Source organism: Falco cherrug, chromosome 11, assembly GCF_023634085.1.
Source record: "Falco cherrug isolate bFalChe1 chromosome 11, bFalChe1.pri, whole genome shotgun sequence".
In the NCBI taxonomy this organism is placed as follows: Eukaryota; Metazoa; Chordata; class Aves; order Falconiformes; family Falconidae; genus Falco; species Falco cherrug.
Window position 1 is genome coordinate 19443342 of NC_073707.1, and position 21625 is coordinate 19464966.

Here is a 21625-nt window from a genome sequence, read left to right on the forward strand (position 1 = left end):
CTTGCTCCCTGCCCTGCCATAGCTCGTTAGAGCTTAGCAGGAAGAAACAAGGACAAAATCTGCCTTCAGCCCCTTCCCCCACCGTGTGCAGTTAATTGGGATGTGAGCTCATGTACCTTAATGCGTTTATTTTCCTGTATCTGTTTTTGGTTTCCCTTTCCATCTCACCCGCTCGTTACTTCACAACTTTCCATCTGCACTGCTTTCTAATTTATGGCAACGTGGAATTAAACCTTATTTTGTCTGATTAAAAGGTTTACTGCTGCTCTTCCTCCAGCTCCAAAAAGTGTCTTCACACTCTTCCCCCAACGGCACCATATATTAAATACATAGCAAGCAGCACGGCCAGCTCCATCCTGAAAGCTGTTGCATGCACAGCAATGTCTCTGCCTTGGAGTCTGGTTAGGAGCTGAGGTGTTGAGCACTGTTAAATAGTGCCTGAGACCTTGATGGACTGTGGGGAGACACTTGGATGCACAGGAAAAATTAATTTCCTGAAACAAAACACATCCATTTCCTGCTGAGTCTTCCCCATCCCTCTGGAGATGGTTGTGGGGTACGAGCAAGGCAAGCGGAATGATGCTGCCCTCAGTACCCAGGGTGCTGCTGCTGCACCAGACCCCTAAGCTCACCCAGGTGCCTGCCCTGTGTGGGTGGTAGCGATGATTTGTCATCTGTCTCTGGCAGGCAGCCTAATTTTTTAATTAGCTGTTAAGCTGGAATTGCTGTGCAGCAGCCACTGCTCTGCGCTGCTCTGCTTAGCAGCTGGGGCACTTACGCACATCCCGCCTTGCCTCCTGCCCTCCCCTGGCCTCTGTTTGCAGGGAGGGGAGCCTCTTCAGCTGTTTGAGGGAGAAGGGGGCTGCTAGGCTGCCCCAAGGAGCAGAGGGGACCCTTGGCTGCGCAGCAGAGGCAAGGACCTGTGTTTAAGTGGGCAGTGGAAGGTAAGCTTTCTGTACCGTGGCAAGCCCTGACAGTGCAGGGATTTGTAGGATCATCTTTCCTTGGGAGGGTGGGCTCTGGAGCAGCACTGTTTCCTGGGAAGGGGGACTGCAGCCCCCCCCAGTCGCCATCACACTGGCAGCAAGCTCCCTGGAGCGTGTTGTGCTTCATGCGTGCCCAGCCTTGGCTGCCTTCCTCTGGGTGAGGCTCTCCGGTGCTGTCGGGGTCAGCTGCAGGGGCAGCAGTGATTAATTCTGGAAGCAGAGGGGAGGGACTTTGCCTGTTGCAAAAATAAGGCCTGGAAGGGGGAGACGCAGCCAGAGAGGAAGCTGCTCACAGCCCTGCTGACAGCAGGAGAGAGAGTGGCTGGGGGCAGCCGGCACCTGGGGGTTGGGGGCAAGCCAAGCACAGGGAGTCTTTAATGAAGGGCAGGATGGAAAACCCAGCATGTTTGTGTAAATAAACTGTGTGTATCCATGCTGGGCTTGTGGCACTGGCATCACTGCCCAGCACTGCAGCTGCACTTGTGCCTTGCTCCCTGCTGCAGGTGAGGATTTTGGGGGTGGATGGCTGCTGCTGGGCAGCACCCTCCGGGCTGTACAGGGACCTTCCAGAGCCTGTTGCCAAGCCTGTGCCCGTGCCTGGCCTTGGTGCTGGCCGTGGGAGCCGTGTTTTTCTTGGCCACACATCTCTCTGAGCCGGCGAGGGCGGAGGATCCTGGTTTCGCAGCCAGCACAGGCAGTTTTGCAGAGCCACGCGTTGCTGCCGGCAGGCACGCTGCCCACTGGAGCAGGGTCTGCTGCATCCCTGCTCCAAGAGGTTTATTGCCCAGGGCAGTGATCTGAAAGCTGCTGCTAGTCCTTCACAGCTCCTGCTTTTTCCTTGGGATCTCACCCCGTCGTGATGGGAAGAGCTATAAAACCTGGTGGAAAAAAATCATTGGTAGACAGATCCAAACTCAAAGTGATGGAGAGAGGTGTAGGGGAGGCTGTCCAGTTGTACCCAGTGTTTGCAGACATGAGCCCTCCAGCCCTGCTGACCCCAAATCGGACAGCCTGGTCCTCCTGGCCTTCTTCCTTCTGGCGATTCAAATCAAGTGGCAAAAAGCACAGCCACCAGCTGGCCCTTCCCAAGACCCCGGCAGCAGCCCTGCAACACCCAGAGCTGCAGCCAGCAGGGGACACTCCCGTCCCTTCACCGTGCAGTGTCACCCGTGCTGGCTGCAGCTGCTGCTGTCCCTGAGGAAGGGTCTCTGAGCCACTCTACATCTGGCAGCCCATCGCCCTGCCCTTGCGAGGCCATTGCCCCCTGCACGGTCTCCAGAAGGATGGAGGGGGCTCCTGCCTCCTTGTGGTGCAGGACTTGCTGCTGCTGGCTCTGCGGGGAACGGTGAAGCAGTGTGCCTGGGCCATGCAGCATGTGAGGCATGGTCAGCAATCCCAGTGGTGTCCTCCTTGATCTCACCTCTTCTGCTCTGCATGGGATGGGTGCAAAGCGCCAGCCTCTGGCCGGAAAAAGTGGCTGCTGTCACGCAGGGGAGGTGCTGGGAGGTCGGGGAGCTCCTGTCTGATACATGCCAAGTGCTATGTTGATGATTGGACTCAATGATCTTAAAGGTCTTTTCCAACCTAAACAATTCTATGATTCTATGCCAGGGGGGTCCCTCCTCCTTGGCATGGTGCAGCAGGGTGTTTAGGTCCTTAAAAACAGGTTTGTGGAGACCCTGGTGCGGAGCATGGCAGGAGCAGGATCAGATCTCTGCCAGCATTGGTGACAGGCAACTGCCTCAAGAGAGTGTTTGAGATGTGGGCATAGAGCAGCTGGCAGGGCAGTGGCCTGTCCCCTCCAGCCATCCCACCACTGCCTGCAGCACCTCTGCTGCCAGACCAGCTGCAGGCAGGATTTTGTACCCTGAGGAGTGAGCTGAGCTTGTGCCAACACAGTGGGCTGGAGAGCTACACCACCTCCAGGAGGTTTTAATTCTTGCTGCTTCTACTGTAAAGCTGTTAAACCACTGCTTAGTTAACAGCAATTAAGACCAAACCATTTGCTGGACAGCTTCTGCCCTTTGCATTGTAATGGCAGCTCTCCATTTTGCTGTTTGTTCCTGGACACAAAGTTAATGTTTTCACTCTTTTCCCCTCTCCACAGAGTGATGGTGGCTGCCAGCGGTGGCATGCCTGTGCCTCAGATCTGGTGTGGTTTGTATGGAAGAAGAGGGTTTGGAGCTGAGGTACGCCCCAGCCCTGCACCTGCCATCTGGGCTCAGCTTTGCCATACAGGGAAAGTTGTTGGGACTAAGTGTAAGTGACCTCGCTGGCAGAGCAGCCTGTGCTGCATGCAGAGGCCAGGCTGTGGGGCTGCAGGGTCTTTTGCTTTTCTGCCTGTGTGTTAGAGCCCGATGCACGGTTGGTAAACCGCCCTGGGCTCCCCACACCTACTCAGGCATGCCTGGTGTCCAGGAGGTTTGTAGCTCATGTAGGAGCCTCTCAAATAGCACGTTGTACTCCAGAGATGAGTTTTGGCCATCACTAGGTGACCTGTGGATGCCCTGGCTGCCTGCAGTGCTGGGGAGGCAGTGACTTGCTGATGGCAAAAGCATCGGAGCAGGAGAATGCGAATAGCTGAGAAGGGCATCTCCTTTGCTCCCTACAGGTTTCTAGGTGGCAGCTGGCATTCCCAGAGCAGCCAAGGAGTTGTGCCCACAGGCTTGTGTGCTTGGCAGCTTCCACCAGGCTCCATGGAGGCTGCTGCCTTTGCATCTCCTCTTCTCCTGACCCTCCATCCATCATCCATGTACTTTCCTGTAGTTCTAAATCCACTATTTAAATCTCTTGCAGTACATCCCCTCAACTCAAGCTAGGGGAAAGTAGTCCCAGCCTACAGGCAGGCTCAAGGCTGCCCATCCACAGGCTGCTCCAAACAGTGGCTGCAGGTCAAGAAGGGCTGGAGGAGTAACAGTTGCTACAGGGTTGCTCGCTGCACAGCATCCCCAGAGCTCTGGCTGGGTCGGCTGAAGCAGTGCCCCTCCTCCCCGTGCCCCCGCTGCCACTCACGCTCCGTCCTGACTCTTCTGAGAAGAGCGATGGGCTCCTAAGGGTCGCACCACATGTTGGTGGGATGGTCTGGCTCGCTGCACACTTGCCTGCTCCTGTCCTGCTCTGTGCCCCCTGGGCCGGGGGGCAGGTTGTGGCATTGGTGCTTCCCGGGAAGGGCCATCAGACTTGCTACAGAAGCTGCCCCCTGCCAGAGGGGCTCCTGGGCACCTCTCAAGGCATCCAGACAACCCACTGGGCCCCTCGGCATGCAGTCGGGTGCTTGCCTGCATGCCAGCACAGCTCTGCTGTGGGCCCTGACAGAGGATGCTGGGCAGCACGGCACAGGGAAGTGACCTCTGCTTGCTGTGCCCCCCTGCTTGCTCTTGGAGGAAGGAGGGAGCACCTGCATGAGAGGGGGTCTGCACCAGCATCTCTCTGGAGTCCTGCTGTGGACTCTGATTCTCCCTCTCTTTGGCAGCTGAGCCCCAGTGCAAGGTGACTTGGGTACTGGTGGTGGCTTTCTCTCCTGTTTCCAGCGCCGCAGACTCCGCTGCGGGGTTGTACATCCCTGAAGCTGGTCTTCCTCCTCTGGACGTGGCTGGAGGGAGGGTTTGAGCCAAGCCCAGAGAACAGCCCTGCTGTGGCTACTGGTATGAGGCTGCAGTCAAACATTACAAGCTTTAAATAGGGCCGGCCTGTGCCATAAAGCTGTCACTGCTAATGGAGATCATCTCTGCTTTGAGTGGCATGACTCCCCTTTACGCACTGTGGCTGGGAGAGCCAGAGTTGAATGGAGCAGAGGGTAATATACAGTATGGCAAAGTTAGAAAATGCACTTGCTGAGCAAAACACTTTCAGCCTTTTCCCACATTTCCAGCTGGACCCCTCCAAGCAGTTTGTGCTTAAGAGAGCACGCGATTCCTCCGCCCCCGCATGGCAGTCAGGACAAAGCACTTGGTAAAAGGGCAAAAGAGCGTGATACATCATAAATATTAGTCCCTGGCCCCTTGCCAGTCCCAGGCAGAGAAATCTTCTTGGCCATTAATCTATCTGTGCAAGCTGCATCTGCAAAGTGGCGCTTAATGTAATGTCACCCATGCTCATTTTTGTCTCGGTGTTACAGTTCATGCTTGCTTATAAAAAAAAAAAAAAAAAAAGGTACTTTGTGCTCTCTGGGTCTGATTCATTAGTGTATCCTGGGGGGCTCTGCCAGCACAGCATGGGACCAACACACAGGGGGGCAAGCCAAACACAGGGAGCCTCTAATGAGCCAGCGTGTTTGTGTAAATAAACCATGAGTATCCATGCTGGGCTTGTTGTGGCGCTGGCATCGCTGCTCAGCACTGGAGCTACACTCGTGCTCTGCTCCCTGCTGTGGTCAAGGCTTTCGGGGGTGGCTGGCTGCTGCTGCTGGGTAGCACCCTCCAGGCTGCACAGGGACCCTCCGGAGCCTGCCGCCCACTGCGGTGCTGGCGCAGGCAGAGCTGGCGTTGGAGCTTCCCCCACGCTCAGCTTTCATTCTCCGTTGTGATCGATTGCAGTTAACGTTCATTGGTAATTTTAGAGAACAATCGGATGACGTGGCTCGTGGTTGATTTAATTGAAACCTGATGAGGCGTCAGAAGACTGCTGTGCACTGGGGCGAGTGGTGCTGGGATCCTCCCGAGAACCCCATCTCCTCTCCCCATCCTTGGAAGAGCCTTGGAGGGCTCAGGCTCCCCCGTGTTTCCCTTGGGCTGAGCTTGTGCTGTAGATCTGAGGTCCCCTTGCCCTGGAGATCTGGGTCTCCTCACCCTGGAGCTTTGTGACTAGTCTGGATATTCCCATGTGCAGTAGTGTAAAGGGTCTGGGGTTTTGCACCACTGTGGTATGGACCACTGGGGAGGTTTGGGGTATTTGGAATACATCTTATTCCCTGTTACAGAAAACCTCCGCTCAGCCTATTCATCTGCTTGTGTGGCGCTAGCAATTTCTAAGGCAGTTAGGAGGGCTGAGGGAAATTGCTTTCAGGTCAAGACCTGCTTTACCCTGTAGTGAATTACTACGCCTAGGTTTTAAATCTTTGCAAACAGAGGATTATGGTGGTGGTAAATACTAGGTAGGCCTGGGGATTGCCGTACTGCCAGCTGAAGAGAGTGTGGCCTTTCCCTTTAGCAGATAGAGACTGATGGATATTAAAAAAATAAATTGAGATACAGCCTGGGTTGTGGCTTAGATACTGTTTCTCCTTGATTTATATTTCTGCTTGGATGCTTTGCAGAGTAAGCAGTATATTTCTTGCTTAACCTCACAGGGCTGTTTCCCTCTTAAATGAGGACAGCATGGTAGATATGACCAATTGCCAAGAGCCCTGGATTAGCGCAGGATCTGCAAAAAATTCAGAGCTGCTGTATAGCCCAGCATCTGCTTGAAACACAAACACCAAGGAATGAACGCATTTGACATGGCAAAGCTACATTCCTGTGCTGGAGGATAGCTGCCCATGCCTGGCTGCTCTCAGCATCTCTGGGTCTCTAGTCCCAACAGTGGCTTTGGGGGCTGCAAACAGAGCGATTGCCTCCTGCTCTCTCTCCCAGCAGACCAGGGGTAGCTGGGAGCTTCCCAGAGGGAGCAGTCATTGGGATTGCCAGGGAAATGCAGCCAGTATACAGGTACAGCCCCCTCCCCATGGGGAGCAGGGAGGTGGGCAGCAGGCAGCTGGTGCATCTTCCAGCTCTGACCAGTGGTGCCTAGCTCTTCTGGAAGAGTCTGAGGTTGGAAGCTGCACAACCACCCAGCCCATCTTCTTCCCTATCCTCATAACTTATATGTTCAAGTTTTTCTTGCTCTGTTTTAAACCTGTTCTTTCTTGACTCATCCACTGTGGAACCAGAGAGCAAATCCATCCTTTTCTCTTTACAGCAATCTTTCACATATTTGATACACATTACATTCCTGTCTGTACTGTGTACCCCACCTGTCGCAAGCATGGTGGGGTGAGGGGGTGAGGAACCGCAGTGGTGCAAAGGCTGGAGTGTGGGTAGCACCTTGAAGTGCCAGCCTGCTGGAAGCCCGGCCTGTAGCCGTGGTGGATGCAGGCAGCAGAGGGTGAGGGCAGGCTGGGCTTGTCCTCCTGCCTGCAGGTTCTGGGCAGGATGAAGGGTGAAGGCCTGGTTTGCTCACTGCTGTGAAAGCGGCGATGCACGTATCTAGCCTGCAGGAAGCTGTAATGGCACCTGTGCATGATGAGTGGGGCCAAAACAGGTTGACACAGTCTTTATAATCCAATTAGTGCCAAGTGCTAAGCAACCTGGCCTGTTTGCTCTTGGCTTTTGTGACATATAAATAGCGGCAGCATTATGTAACCCATGGGGGGTGTCTCCGCTCCTCTCACAGTCCCCGAGTATGGCTGAGCTTGGCTGGCCAGAAGGCGACCGTGGCTTTGCCCGGTGCTGGGGTAACCCATCTGATGGTCTGATCTCTCGTAGTGTTTGTGTTTGCTGCATTCCACTTGGCCTGCTGCAATCTGTACAACATCTCCAGATCCACCTGGCACCAGCAGTCTTGACAAGGCACTTCTCCTGCATCCTCTCCCAAGCAACATCTCCATCAGTTGGTCTCGTGTGCTGCAGAGGAGACTATGACAAATGCAGGCAGGGCCCTGACACTGTTAACAAGCTCAGGCCTGGCCTTGGTAATGGTGTCCTCCAGCCTCTCCTTGCTCTCAGCTTTCCCACTGCAAGTGGAAGATGCTTCCATGTCTGCATGACCCTCCTTGGCTCTGACAGAGTACCACTGGCCATAATAAAAGTTTTCTAGGCTGCCGCAGGCCACCAGCAGTTCTGTGCAGGCAGGGGGCTGTAATCTCTGCCCTCGAGGGACCCCCTGTCAGGCTGCTGGCAGCTAATGCGTTTGTGCAGGTGTTACTGAGGGTGTCGTGTGTCTGACTGAATTATTGATGTTGTCCATGATGGGAATTGCTCTGAAACTTTGAGACAGGGATGGATGCACTGGGGGCTGGAGCTGGGAGACGCTCGTGAAGCTGGTAGCTTTTCCCAGAAGTAGGTGGCAGAAGGTGAGCATGGGGTTTTGTGTGGCTGCTCCTGCAGAAACACTTCCAGGAAGGGAGAGGCTGGGTTGAAGTTACCTCTTGCGTTTTCAGTCGTATGAAAAACCAGTCTTCTGGAAGAAAGGAGCGAGTGGATAGAAGCAGGAGGTCACAAAAAATGGTTTCTGAAGTAAATCATGCCTAAAAAGCGCAGTGGTAAATGCTGTTGAGGTGTTTGCAGGTTGGTAGCTTTGTAGAGGTTGCAGCTGGATTGTGTTTGCCCTGAATTGGCTGAGTCTTGCCCACAAGGCTATTGCACTAAATCCTCATTGAATGTAATTCATTAAGTAGCCACTGGTAATCACCGGTTACAGTTTTGTCTTATGTAACTGACTTCTCTTCTTTGTGCTTTCAGAAGTAACCCAGATCATCCAGGTAGACTTGGACCTGAAGTACAAGACCAACATCCGAGACCTGTTTGATGAGTTTGACAACTTCCCAGAGGGAGCAGTCATTGGGATTGCCAGGGAAATGCAGCCAGTATACAGGTACAGCCCCCTCACCACGGGGAGCAGGGGGGTGGGCAGCAGGCAGCTGCTGCGTCTTCTCTTCAACTCAGGTTGGTCTTTGGAAGAATATCTAGTGGGAAGCAGTCCTTCTGCTTTAATACGTGCAGAGGGACTTAAACTTGTAGGTCAGTATGAATAAAGTGTAGTGTTGCTGGTTTCCTTGTTCTCAAGCATCATCATAAGGCTTCCAGAGCCAAGTTCCTGGTCATTGGTGCCAAAATCCATACCTAGATTATAGCACATCTGCTAGAGGTGTGTTTGCCCAGCCGTGCCTGCTGAGATGCTGTGATTGCTTTCAGTTCATATGTCAGGACTCAGAGGTTTTGGCTGTGAATACTGCAGAGAGTAGGGGTTGAGGCTGGGCAGCAGTGAGATCCTGGGTCCCTGGAGTGTCAGTGCACCTTCTGCTGAAGAAATATTCCCCCGGAGAAGACTGAGTGGGCAACTCTGCTGGTGTCCTGGGCTTGCAAGCATGAGGATTGCTCCATGGTCGCTTGCTCTTCAGACCCTTGGTCCAACAGCCAGTGGCGACTGTAGTGGCAGCTAGCAGTGGGAGCTGTGCACTGAGGGGTGGCCCAGCTCTTCCCACTCACAGGCCACTGGTGGGCTTCAGGGACACAGATATTTCCAGTCTGGTGCTTAAAAATACTGGTTTACTTCAGCCTGCGTTATTCCAAGGATAAACCTCAGATTTTGTTTTAATCCAGGGTGAATCAGATCATCAACTCAGGATGCTTTAATGGCTTCTCAGCTGAGCAGAATTTGAGCATCTGAGGGCTTGGCTAGATTTGCTAATCCTAATGGAAATGTTCTCGGAGAAAGATAAAAAAGTTTAAGAGCTCTGTATGTCTTTTCCTTCCCTACTGGCAGCCTTAGTAGTGAGATCAGTAACTGAACCTCCTAAGACATGTCCTGCAGCACTCTTGGGCAAAGGCTGAGCTGCCTTTGTGGTGGAGCAGCCATTCCTGCTGCATGTGCACCTGGGTGAGGTGAGGGTGGAGACAGAGAGAAGTTCACCAGCGGAGGATTGATGGTCATTAATCTCCACTGATTCTTTCCTAGAAGCCCAAGCTAGCTGAGCGCATGGTCACGGGAGCATTTCTGGTTGCCCAAAATGTGGAAGTCACCACTGTTCCCAGGCTGGAAAAAAACATCTCTGTGCCCATGGCAGAAGTGTCACCTTTCCTCCTGGCTTGTGCTCTCGGCAGGGTGAGCTGGGACCAGAGGAACATGAATGCTGAGGCCTCGTCTCCATAGGGTGGCACTGTGCTCAGAGCTTGGAGGGCTACTGTATCCGCTTTGGGTGTCCTGGCAGGATTTTGGTGCCCAGAATGGTAAATCCAGCCCCAGTTAATCATATCCAATTGTTAGAGCTTAAAGCAGGATGGAGGGAGCAGCGACAGCCAAGTGTGGCCGCAGGGCTGTGCCAGACTGTCAGCCTCAGTCAGTGCTGCCTAGCAGGGCAGATCCCGTGTGTTAGGGGTACGGCCTGTAACAGGATAAATTAAGCATTCGTTTGCCTGCAGTTAGTCCATGGTGGAATCGCTCCGTGTTTCTGTCTCTGCAGGGATCGGTTTTGCATGATTTCCACGCATAGCTAGGGAGCGGGGATGGCATTCCGCTGCCTGGATGTTGTTCTAGGATGAGGAGGGGACTGAGTTAAGCTTTGGGGTGCTCCGCTGGAAGGAGAGGTGTCCGGCACAGCAGGGGACAAGGCATGGGACCGCGGGGCTGAGTACTGGATATCTGACCCAAGCCAAAGCCGTGCTCTCCCCTCTCCTGCCACCCGCAGCGGGGACAAACAAGCCAAGCACTAACAGCCCTCACAGGCTGCATTTTTGGGCTGAACTTTCTGTTGTTGCAGTTTTAACATTCTGGGTCACTTTGGACTATGTTGTGCTTTTCTTCTTGTGCTGTTTTGATCTTCATGTGAAAACAAGTTCCTGATCTTTCTCGTCGCCAGATCACCCGCTGCACGGTGAGCTGTGCCAACGCCAGCCCGCCCTCCCGCCGAGCCCTCCGCCCCACAGGGCTCGCACCTCACTGCTAAAAGGGTTTCCAGACGAAAACATGAGCTGACAAAGCGTGAGTGTCTTTGTAAAAATAAATAACTCTTTGCTATTTTTATACTTTTAGCAAGATAAAACACATTGTAGGTGTGAAATAAGAGGTGCTAGCTCCAGCCGTGTGATTTGCCACGTGTGCAGGCTTGAAGCATCAGCTGAGAAACTGATTGCGGAGGAGGGTTACAGGGCGATGGTGAGGTCTCTCCATTGCCACTTACGTTTTCCTCCCCACTTCACGCAGCTCTCTGTGGCATCAGCTTTGCCCCAGCATGCGGCAAAACATCAGAGGGTTGGGGCAAGGCAGCAGAACTTTCCAGAGCTTGCTTACAGGACTGTGGACTGGCACCCTCAGGGCAGGGTAAGCCAGTGGCTGGGAAAGGTCTAGGTGCCATCTTCCCCTCTCTGTAGCAATGGAGAAGGTGGATGGAGATCAGTCCACTTGGCTGTGTTGAATCCTGCTTATCTACCTGGCCTGTCACATGGGTGCAGACCAGCATACTTTGTAGATGATGCACCTTTTTCTAGGAGGCGGTGCTGTTCCCAACAGCTGCCTGTTGGCTGTCCAGCTGTAGGCTGCACTTTCCAGGCACAGGCTGGGACTGCACAAGGCTCAGGCTGCTGCACTGAGCAGTGCTGGGCACAGACGCCTGCGGGAAATGGAGGAGTAAGAGAACAGCAAATAGGAAACGTCTTGGAGCCTGCTTGCACATCCTGAAGGTAGAGGGAAACCTCCAGACAGCAAAACAGGATGGCACAGGAGCGTTTCCACTTGTTTGACTCATGCTAAAACAATGCCCGGCTGCTGTTTGTCTTGGACAAACATTTCTCCAAGCAACAGGATCTCCTGGCCCTCCTGCAAGGCAAATGCTGAGGTTTAACTGTTGCACAGCCTGGGGCTGGCCTGCCTGTTGGGCTTGCTCAGGGTGGGTTGGAGCGGCCTGTGGGGAGCAGCAGCTCCTGCTGAAGCTGTTTGTGGATTGCCCTGCAGAGCTGCCTCCCTGTGGTGCCCTGCAGGTCGGTGTCTGGCAGGGGGTCCTGGGTGTGGAGGGGGAGGTTGCAGGAGCCCAAGTCAGGTGCAGGAGTCAGTCTGAGGCTGTTGGCATCGGGTTTGCTTCTCTGGAGCTGCAGGGAGGGGAGCAGCATTCTGTCTGTGAGTCAGGTGTGTTGTCCTGCCTGCAGCTTTTGGATGCGACGTGTGACGTGGGGTATGGTCAGTGCCGCTGTGGCTGGGCTCTCAGACAGAGCTTCGTCCCACAGAAGGCTGCCCCTACTGCCAGGGGACACTGGAACTGTGCACTAGGCTCGTAGGGGCTTGTGGGCTGTCCATGGCAGTACTGGATGCCTCCTGCCAGGTTGACACTGGCACACTGGCCTACAGGCAGAGCCTCTTCCCAGCACTGACATATGCCTGCTCATGTGTCTGCCTGCAGAGGATCCATGCCACAGCCAAGACCAGGGGCTCCCGCTTCAGCGAGGGTGATTTTGATGGAAAGATTAAAATCTGCACCTGAAGTTTAACTGGTCTAAAAGGCTTTCCATGCAAGGAAGAGTTTCTGCAGAGTCATAATCTTAATTAAAAATCCTGTTGTCCCCTGCAGCATTTCAGCTGTTCAGGCGTGCTGGCGGTGTCCTGCTCACCAGGCTACAGAAGATGAGCGATTTGTGTTGCACTGGGCCTTCCATGTCAGATCCTGGCCAAACTGAGAGGTCCAGGCCCTTCTGTGCTCTTTGCCCTGCTAGGAAACATGCAGGCAAGCATTGCAGATGCAGCCGGCGAGCCAGTTACCAGGCGAGCAGGCAGGTCACTGTCCTCGGGGTGTGTGCGGGGTGCGTGCCTGGCCCCGGGGGCGGCTTAGCTGTGGTCCTGGCTGCGGTGGGGCTGAGCGATGGCCAGATGAAGCACGGCTTGCTGCGGGTCAGCCTCCTGACCAGGCACGAGCAGCAGGGGCTGCACCTGGGGTGCAGCGGAGGTCTGCACTGGGGCATGGTGAGGGTGTCCTCATGCAGATGCTGCTGCAGCCTAGACCTCCCCGGGGGCCTCCTTGCCAGCCTGGCTGAGCTCAGTGCCTCAGGTGCCCAAGGGAAAAGCCTCCCCATTTCCAAGCAGCCCTATGGCTGAGATGAATAGAGTGCAAAAATACTGTGGAACTCCCCAAAATGTCCTGAAAACTCCGAAGACAGAAGGCAGAGCTTAAACCCTATTCTTACAGTTTCCTGGTTATAGATCCCTCCGGTCACGCTAGTGGCATGTGAGAGGAAGCAGAGCAGCAGTATTGATTGCATAGCTGCTCTCAGCAGCCTCAGGCTGACCCCAGACCAGCATGCTGCACCATGCTCCCAGCTCCCGTCCCCATGGCCATCCCGTCCCCTTCACTTCCTATGTGGTGCTGGTGCTGTTTACTGGCACTGCCACGTGGCAGTGGGCTCTGAGTGCCCACCAGTGCTGGCACCGCCTGGGACCTTCCATGCTGCCCTCATGTTGCTCCCCTTGGAGGTCACGCTGGAGATGAATGATCTGCTGGCAACAGGGAGGAACTAACCCACAGGTCCTCAGACGGGTGCTTTTACCTCTTCGCTCCAGATGGGAGCAAGGTACCAGCTGTGGCGGTGGACCTCAGGAGAGGTCCCAAAAGCTCCTCAGGTCCAAGGACGCACATAGCTGGGGCTGGAAGGGTGGCTGCTGCCTCCCTTCCTGCTTCTGGGTAAGATCTTCGCTGCTGTCCCCTATGACAAGAAGCTTAATAAAAGCTATTGGGAATCCACAGTGCTGGAAATGATAAAAGTTTGTCCTGCAGGAAAGGATATCTACATCAAAGAGACTGCTACAGACTACAAAGGACCGACACTTGGGTCCTTGTATGGCTGCAGGGCCATTTGCCTTTGCTTCTGCCTAAAACCTAGGGAGAGCTTGAACAGGGCATTATTTTGTGGAAAGGAAAAGCATCATTTCTGCTTGTGATCATGTGGGAGCTGCTGTAGGTGTGCTGTGTGCTCTGTCACATTAGTTTTGTTTGTTTGAGAGCTGGTAGAATAACCCTGAGAAGGCCAGTAATGAGGGGAAGCAAGCCTGTGCAGCCTCTGGACCTGGAGGCGCAGCGCTTGCGGTTCTTGATGTTCACTGGGAGCTCAGTGGCAGCAGTGCTAAGTTAGTTTGTCAGATGTTTGGAAGAGGAGCTGAGTTATCCTGGGCTGTGAGCAGGCTAATGCTGAATCCACAGCCAGGCAGGGCTGAGACAGTACGTCCTGTACCTTCTCTTGGGATCTAAAAAAGCCCTAAAGAACTGCTGACAGCTGCAAGCAAGGAGGAGCAGCTGGATTCCCTGGATGTCGGCTGATTGGTGGTGGTTGTCAGATATAGCAGTGCAGGTGGGCTGTCGCCTGGGATGGAGCTTTCCAGAGCTGGAGATAACCATCTCCAGCAGGCAGGTCCTCCTGCCTGAGTTCAGCTGGTTTTGAGGGCTGCTCATGCAGGCAGGTTCCCTGATCTGGAGACTTAGCAATTTTCCAAGTGTTTTTGCCCTGGGGGAGCCGGGAGCTGCCTGCAATGACGGGCTCTATGTTTCCCAAGCCCCTCAGTTGGCGAAGGCAGGAACATTTGCCATGCCTGTGCCCTGCCAGGCATGGTGATGCCAATGCTGCCTGCCCACAGTCCTGCAAGCCAGACCCTGCACACTTTGAATTTTAAACCATTTCAAGGCTTTGACTTGATCTGTAGCAAGTGCTGCTGCTTGATGCATGAGGGGGACTGTTGTAGGAATTCTTTCGCAATGGATGCCAAGAAGCAGCCAAAATTACAGAATAAGCAGAACTTGCAAGGAACTGGCAGCAGAATTGATTTCGGGAATTCAGCATTACTTTCTGATTAAAAAAAAAAAAAATTACCCAAGAAAGTAAGTGATTTTTTTGTTTACATCTGTGCACATCATTAATATGTAGGACCCATTGCACTTATTCTTATTACCAAGCAAACTTGAAATGTCATTTAGAAACAATGAATAAACTGGACAAGATCTGACAACCACAATTGTGCATTGATTAGCACAAATACTATCAATAATATTAATACTATTAACTCTCCCTTTTGAAGTATCGGGCGTTACAAACATGATTTTTTCCAACAACCAAGACACTTGTGTGTGTTTGCGTAGGCTCTCCCAAGCATGGGTTCAAGCTTTCCCTCCAAGGACTTTGCTGTCATGCAGAGAGTACACGTGGGTGGTGGGCCTCATTTCCAAAAGCTGCCTGAGAAGTTTGCTGTGACTTTGCTACAGGAGTTTTTTTGTTGACCGTAGCACATAAGTTCAGGGTGCATCAGGTGAGCATGTATGAGTTACCATACCTGCACTTGTCTTCAGCTCTGCTGTTTCTCAGTTTCAGCTCCTGAACATTTTTGGTTTCGGTGTCCAGAGGCAGGTGTCACACCAGTGGCATCTTGGGGTTGCTGGGGTACCTGGCTGCAAGGGTAGATCCCGCACGCTAAGCATCATGAGCAGTTGGTTAGGTCCAGCTGGGTATTTGCACAACTGCTGTCATCTTCAGTGGTTGTTTTTGACATGAGAGCATGAACTGAAGAAAGAGCAGGTCCATGCTGGGCATTGATCCTTTTTGGAGGTCACAGCTTGTTTTGAGGCTAAGAAAAATGCTCTTCATGGGCAGCGGCAAGGCTCAAGCTGGCCTGTGCAGCACAGGTATTCGTGACTCTTTGCACCCCAGTGAAGGTTTTGCAGCAGAGTGGGGGGGAAGTCTGGGCTGTAGACACTACCAGAGGTGTCAAACCAGTCCAGCTTGGCTCTTGAATCTGCTCTGGAAAGTGGCTGCTGGGGCTGAGCATCTGGAGGTGGGCCAGGAGGAGCAGATGGGGCCGCTCAGCCGAGGGCTTCCTCACCAGCACTTGGTGGAGAAAGAGCTTCCAAGAGCTGAAGCCTTTTGATGGACAAACAAACAAACAGAAGGAAATTGAGAGGTTTTGCTGCATAGTTGGGGTGCTTCATGGAGTGATGTGTGCTGGGGCCGCATGAGGAAGCTCGTGGCAATCCTCTGGAGGGGTTCCCACGATGCCCTCCTGCTCTCTGAAGCTCAGTGGCAGTTCCCTCCGTGCCCAGACTCCCCTGTGGCAGCACAGTGTCCCATGGCTGGGACTCCCACATGGGGATGGAGGGAGACAGACCTTTCTATTTCTCCTCCCCTGAGCAGCAGGTGAGCATCTGTGAAGGGAGGGCATCTCCCCTGTTCCTGAGAGCCCCGTCAGTGGGCGAGGGCGGCCTGGGGCGGGCTGTCTGCGCCTCCAAGGCAGGCAGGAGAGCACGGCTGGAGCAGAGTCCATTCACAGTTGTTAACAGAAATCTGCCATTTTGGCAGTAATTGGGCCCGTGGTGTTTCAGAGTTCCCCTGTGAACAGGCTGTCCCCCATCCTTCCCTGGCGCTGAGCGAACGACTGATCTAACACACACAGCCCATCGCTCTGCACTGCCGCTAGCGCCACGGGCATTTATCTATAGAAGGAAGGAAGCTGACGCGACCCAGACAGGGATTTATGGTCCCACCTCCATTCGGAGGGTAATCTTAGCACTGGCATGGGGTGCAAAAATTTTAGTTGGTGAGGTGGGCACACCTTGAAAATCTGTGTCCCAAGGAAAGGTTTCATTTGTGAGCTGTGTTCACAAGTTGCTACTAATCATCTATTTAAGTGTGCCCAGTTTTGGACTGCTAAGTCCACACAGAAGTATAATGATCAGGAACGATTTTGCTGCTCCAGATGCAGGCCTTTTTAGTTTGGCATGCAGACTGTGCTGTAGTAGAGATCAGTGCTTTAGAGACATAATTTGTGCATACGTGAGAAGTTTATTAAGGAATCGCTGATGTCTTAATTGAAGAGCTCAGTCCATCAGTTCATCAGCATTTTCCACGGGAGGGCTGGAGGTCCTACCTGAGCTGGACCCTTGCCCTGAACCCATGGGAGGAGGGTAGGGTGGTCCCGGTGTGCATCAGCGATGCATCCTGCCCTTTGTCGATGCATCCTGCCCTTTGTCGCAGGCTGGGAGCCGGGCTTGCTTTGCCCCAGGGTGATGTTTACCCCTCCAGAGCAGGGGGTACTGTCCTGTTGGGGATGCCATTGCTCGTCGCTGGGTGCAGTGTGCTCCCAAGAAGCGCAGAGCTGGGATTTCCTGGGTTACACAAGCTGCTCAGCCTCAGCTAAGGCGCACTGGACCAGGCTGGTACTGAACCTGCCGCCCCGGCTCCTTAAGGGGTTTAGCATTTGCACATGGGAAATAAGCATTTAGCAACAAGAGCCACTTTGTTGGAAAGCCTCTGTCTGCGGCAGGGCTGAGCTTACCCACCCCGATCCAGCAGTGCCGGGTGGGAAGGGGGAGCCTGGGTCGGATACTGTGCGGGGTGCAGCCCCAGGGCAGCAGAAACTTGGAAGGGCCCATCTCCACTGCAGCGGTGCCTTTGGGGTGGGGGGAGCCGGAGGAAGGGAAGACATCCTTTTCCTGAGGGGTTAATCTCAGTCAGAGTGGTGGTAAGGGGCGGGCAGCTGCCTGCCACAGTGAGATTTAGCTAAGGGAAAGGAGAAGGGTGCAGGGAGGTTTCTTGGCTGTGCTCTTAGTTCTGGCTGTGGATTAGCGGGGAAAGCCACTGTCATCGCCATGCCATCACTCTTCTTTCCCTACCACCCACATCCTCTCCTCTGGGTGGGACAGAAGCTGCTGTCAGGGGGTCTTTCAGGCTGCTGTGGGAGCCAGCTTGCTTTTAAGCCTGTATCTGTTGTCCCCAGAAGCCCTTACAACTATTTGCCACCTCTGTTTGCTCTCTCCCCCTCCATTTCAGACATGTCCCCCTGTCCCCATCGGGACACTGCGTACTTACCACTGGGGCTCCCATCCCACCCAGCTCCTCAGCCAGCTCCCTGGGGCCCTGCAGGAACTGGGCACCAGCAGGTAGGCAGCTCAGCTGGGCATCGCTCGGCAGGACCGCAGCCACGTGCCGCATCCTCCTGCCCGCCCCAGGGGAACGCTGGCAGCAGCGTGGAGCAAGGAGTGCGGCGCGCTCACGCCTCATTGCTTACTGCACAGGAATAGCGGTGTTTGCCAGCAGCTGCAGCTGGGGATAACGCTGCCAGCTGTCTGTTTTCTGGCTCAGAAACTGAAAAGCGTATTTAGAGGTAGCAAGACCCTGCGCTTGTTGGTTTAGTTGGTGTTTGGGCTGGCAGGGCTGCTGTCGGGGTGGTGCAGAGAGGGATAGCTGGCAGCCCGTGCTTCCCTTCTGTGCCAGGAGCCCCATGCCTGGCTGGCTGGGGCTCAGGGTCCCCCAGCCCCTGACCCCTGTGAGAGGCTTGGTGACAAAGTGTGTTCTCAATGTGCTGGCTCACTGCTGCTTCCCATCTTGCCCTCCTCAGCAGCTGGCACAAACTCTGCCAGCGCTTGCAAGAGATAGGAGCAAAGTAGTGAGCTCCAGCAAGGAGTTCACTGGTCCAGGATGTTTATTGCATCCAGAATCTTGCAGACCCCTCATTTTTGTGGCTTTATCCCATGGCTGTTGGCTTTGCTTCCCCTTTGGGTGGGGGAGAGGCTGTGCAGCCTTCCTCCCTGGGTATTGCACTGCTCAGGCTCATACAGTGCACGGTGCACAGCAGTGTTCAGAGACCCCACAGGCTTCCAGGAGCTTCCTCTGACCTCAGCCACCTTGGGTCTGGCCTAGCATCTGGTTTCACTTCATGCCTTTTTGACCCAGCTCCTTGGTTCCCCAGCTGCATGGGTGGGATCCTGCAGGTTGTCCACTTTTCTGGAGACAAGTCTGCATGGAGAGGATCCACATCCTCATCAGCAAGGCCAGTGGTGGCTGCGCACCTGGTGTGGCAGGGTTGCAGCCTCTTGGAACATCCTGGGTGGGTACAGGCACCCAAGCCCAGTCTGCTGCCTGTGAGGCTGGTGCTTTGGGCTTTCTGTTGGTCCCCCAGCTGCCAATAACTCCCCCGCCCTGCCTTTCCTGCCAGCAAGGGCACCCTGCTGCCTTACCAGAAGTTTCCAGCTCATCGCACGAGGTTGTCCCATAACCCAGAGCTGAAGTAAACAAGTGGAAGTTTGCGGGTTTGGACAAAGTCTTCCCCCACCCAGCATTTGCCCCTTGCTGTGCACTAAAGCAAGAGAAGGACTTGCAAAATACAGCTGATAGGTGGAGAGGTGCCTTCTGCTCCTGGCAGCTATCCCCAGCGAGGCATTTTAAAGGGTGCGATGGCAGCTCTGCGAGCTGGGGCTCAGGACCACCAGCCTGGGGGGCCGGGGAGGTGTGGCCGGAGCGCCCTGTGCTGGGCCAGCAAGGGAAGTCCTGGTGGAAGCAGGGTTTTTTATCTGGGCTGCCTGGGCCTGACATTTGAATGCTTGGAAATGCTCTTCTCCAGATGTTTCCTAGCACACGCCGGCTCTGTTTATAAACAGCTCCTCAAAGCAAAGCCCGTTGGGGCTGCAGGCAGGCGCTCACAGCAGCAGCCCTGCGTGGCTCCCCCGCACCGTGCTTCAGGGTCTGGGGCCCGGGGTCACCTCTTTCCCCTCCTGTCTAGAGGGATCAGGGCAGTTAACAAAAGCTCGGAATGCCTCCTCTTCCTTTCTCCTCCCCTCCTCCCGGCCGGCAGCTTCCTGCCCTGTTGCATCCCGGTGGTGGCCAGCATCTCCAGGCTGCCTTCCTGCCCTGGTTTTCACTGCTGGGGGATGGAGGGTGGGGGCGGACAGAGAGGGAGGAGGGTACCCCGGAGCCAGGGCTGGTGGCATGCTGCCCTGCCTGAGCTGCCTGTCCCAAGGGAGATCCTGGCTGCTCCGGGGGCTTGGGGCAGGGAGATGTTTCCGTTGCATCCAATTGGGGTTCGGTTCCTTAATGGTTGTGTCAGGCCAGGGAGGCTGCACCCCCTCCCTGCATCCTGACAGCATGCTCGTCAAGTCCCCCGTGTTTTTCTAAAATCTGAGGTGAGTGCCCAGGGGAGGCAGGACAAAGCAGCACGGGGCACAGGCTGGGTTAACTGGCTGGCTGGTTGTTGTGCTTCCCCAGCACCATCTCCTCCAAAGAAAATTATGCTCTCGTACCCACCACTCCTTCCACTTCCAGATGGGTAGAGGTGCCCTTCAGCCATGCTCTTCTCTGTCCTGGGCCCTGCAGAAGGACAGCACCAAACCCTTCCATTAGAGGGACAAAAGCCAAGTGAAATCCGGGCTGAACAGATGCTGCCAGCAGCCCTGCCAGAATACCTTTCCCTCGGCTGGCCTGAGCCTGGCGCTGGAAGGGCTGCGGTGCGGTGCTACAAGCAGGTTCCCAAGCTTCGGCACTGCGGAGCCGCCTGCAGCTCATCGCATCCTGGATCTTGCCCCGGCATCGCTCCCTGGGGATGGTCCTGTCTTCCCCCCCCAGCCCCACTTTCCTGTGGTCCCCACGTGTGGCTGGGGGAGGATGGCCCCATCACGCCATGCCGGTGCCGGGAGGAAGGGCTGAACAATTGCTGCTTGTCGGTCTGTCGCCTCTCCCTGCTGAAAAGGGCACATCGCTGCCTTCTCGTTATCAGCCGTCGCCAAGTAATCCGCTGGGGAACAACGTTGCTGAAAAATGGCATAATTTGATACAGATCTGCTTTCACCCCACTGCAGCCTGGCAGTGCCAAGGGCTTGGGCACTTGCATTTTTCCTATTCTAGTTGCTTGCAGGAGCTGTAATCTCATCCCTCGGCCTGGGCAGTGTGTTTTTGGAGGTCAGAACATGAAAGGACTTGGCTCCGCTGCTGTGGAGCTGGAAAGGTGCTTTCCTCCATGGTACTGCTCTCCCTCCTGCCAGCTTCCAGCATCATTTTTTGGGCACGGGGATGGCTTTCCTGGCACTGCTAGGGAGAAGCAGTGAGAGCAGAGTATGCTGACGTGGGCTGGAGCCAGTCTCTGCTCAGACCCCTGGCCCTGAGCACCTCAGGAGGCTGATCGGTGCACGGCTGGGTCTGGTCTGGTTGAGCTTTCCTCTAATGCTGTGTGGAGAGTGCTTTGCCTTCCTTTTCTCATGAGCATCCACGAGTTGTCTTTGTGGTGACCTGGTGCCTGTCCCCAAGACATAAGTGCTCTTTGCGGAGGCAGAGAGCCCTTTTATCCCTTCCCTTTAGATCAAATGAGCACTGCTGCCCGTGGGCTCCAATAAGGCGGTCAGTCCTCCGCTCCCTCTCCCCAGGAGGCGTGGAGACGCCTGCTCAAAAACTGAGCCCTCCTTCCATGGAAAACTGGCACTTGGAAAAACCCTTTCCATCCGGTATAGGCGAAAGGAAGCAGCATAAAGATCCTTAATTAAATGAGAAATACCAGAGGTTTGAATCTAAAGCATCTAAATGGAAAGTTGTAAGGAAGCGATGCATGTGAAAGATGTGAGGAAGTGGTGGTTGTGGTTCTCCAGATCAGGAAATAAAAAAGGTGCTCACAGTTGACATCATTAATAGATCCACATTTTCTGCTGGGATAATTCTGCTGGTGGCTGTCAAATCCTGGCTCTCACCTTGGCCAGTCTTGCAGTGCTGTACTGGGGATCCAGAGGACAGGATGGAAGGATGGGTTTAATAGTCTGATCCTTGTACAAACTGTAGGATTCCCTGAGCAGGTACCTGTTGGAGCTGAACCCAGCTTCTTACAAGAAAACTTTCAATGTAAATGTTTGCAGTGGGGGAGTACCCACCATGACTCTGGAGCTGGCCCACTGACTAATGTCCCTGCATCTTCTTACATCTGAATTAGCCCAGCTTCAGCTTCCAAGCGTGGGACCACTTTAAACCTTTGGATGGTAAATCCACACTGTCTACCAATGCCTTCTTGTTTCCTGGAGGTGCATGGAGACTTTGGTCAGTGTCTGACGGATTCAGACAGGAACCAGCAGCAGGCTTGGCTTATTCTTTCTAACAGTGTTTCTTCCTGACATCTCCACAGCAAGGTGCAAGAAAACCCTGCTGTAGCTTCAGGGTAAGTGTTAGGGCTGG

General features: G+C 54.3%; 1 protein-coding gene across 1 annotated transcript in view; it reads left to right on the forward strand.

Annotated features, from left to right (window-relative positions):
• The window catches only part of XXYLT1 (xyloside xylosyltransferase 1), a 37368-nt gene that overhangs the window by 13556 nt on the left and 2187 nt on the right, over positions 1-21625 (forward strand). Inside the window, exon 3 of the mRNA XM_055724078.1 lies at positions 8423-8555. Coding sequence (XP_055580053.1) covers positions 8423-8555 — 133 coding nt within the window. The remainder of the gene's footprint in view (positions 1-8422; positions 8556-21625) is intronic.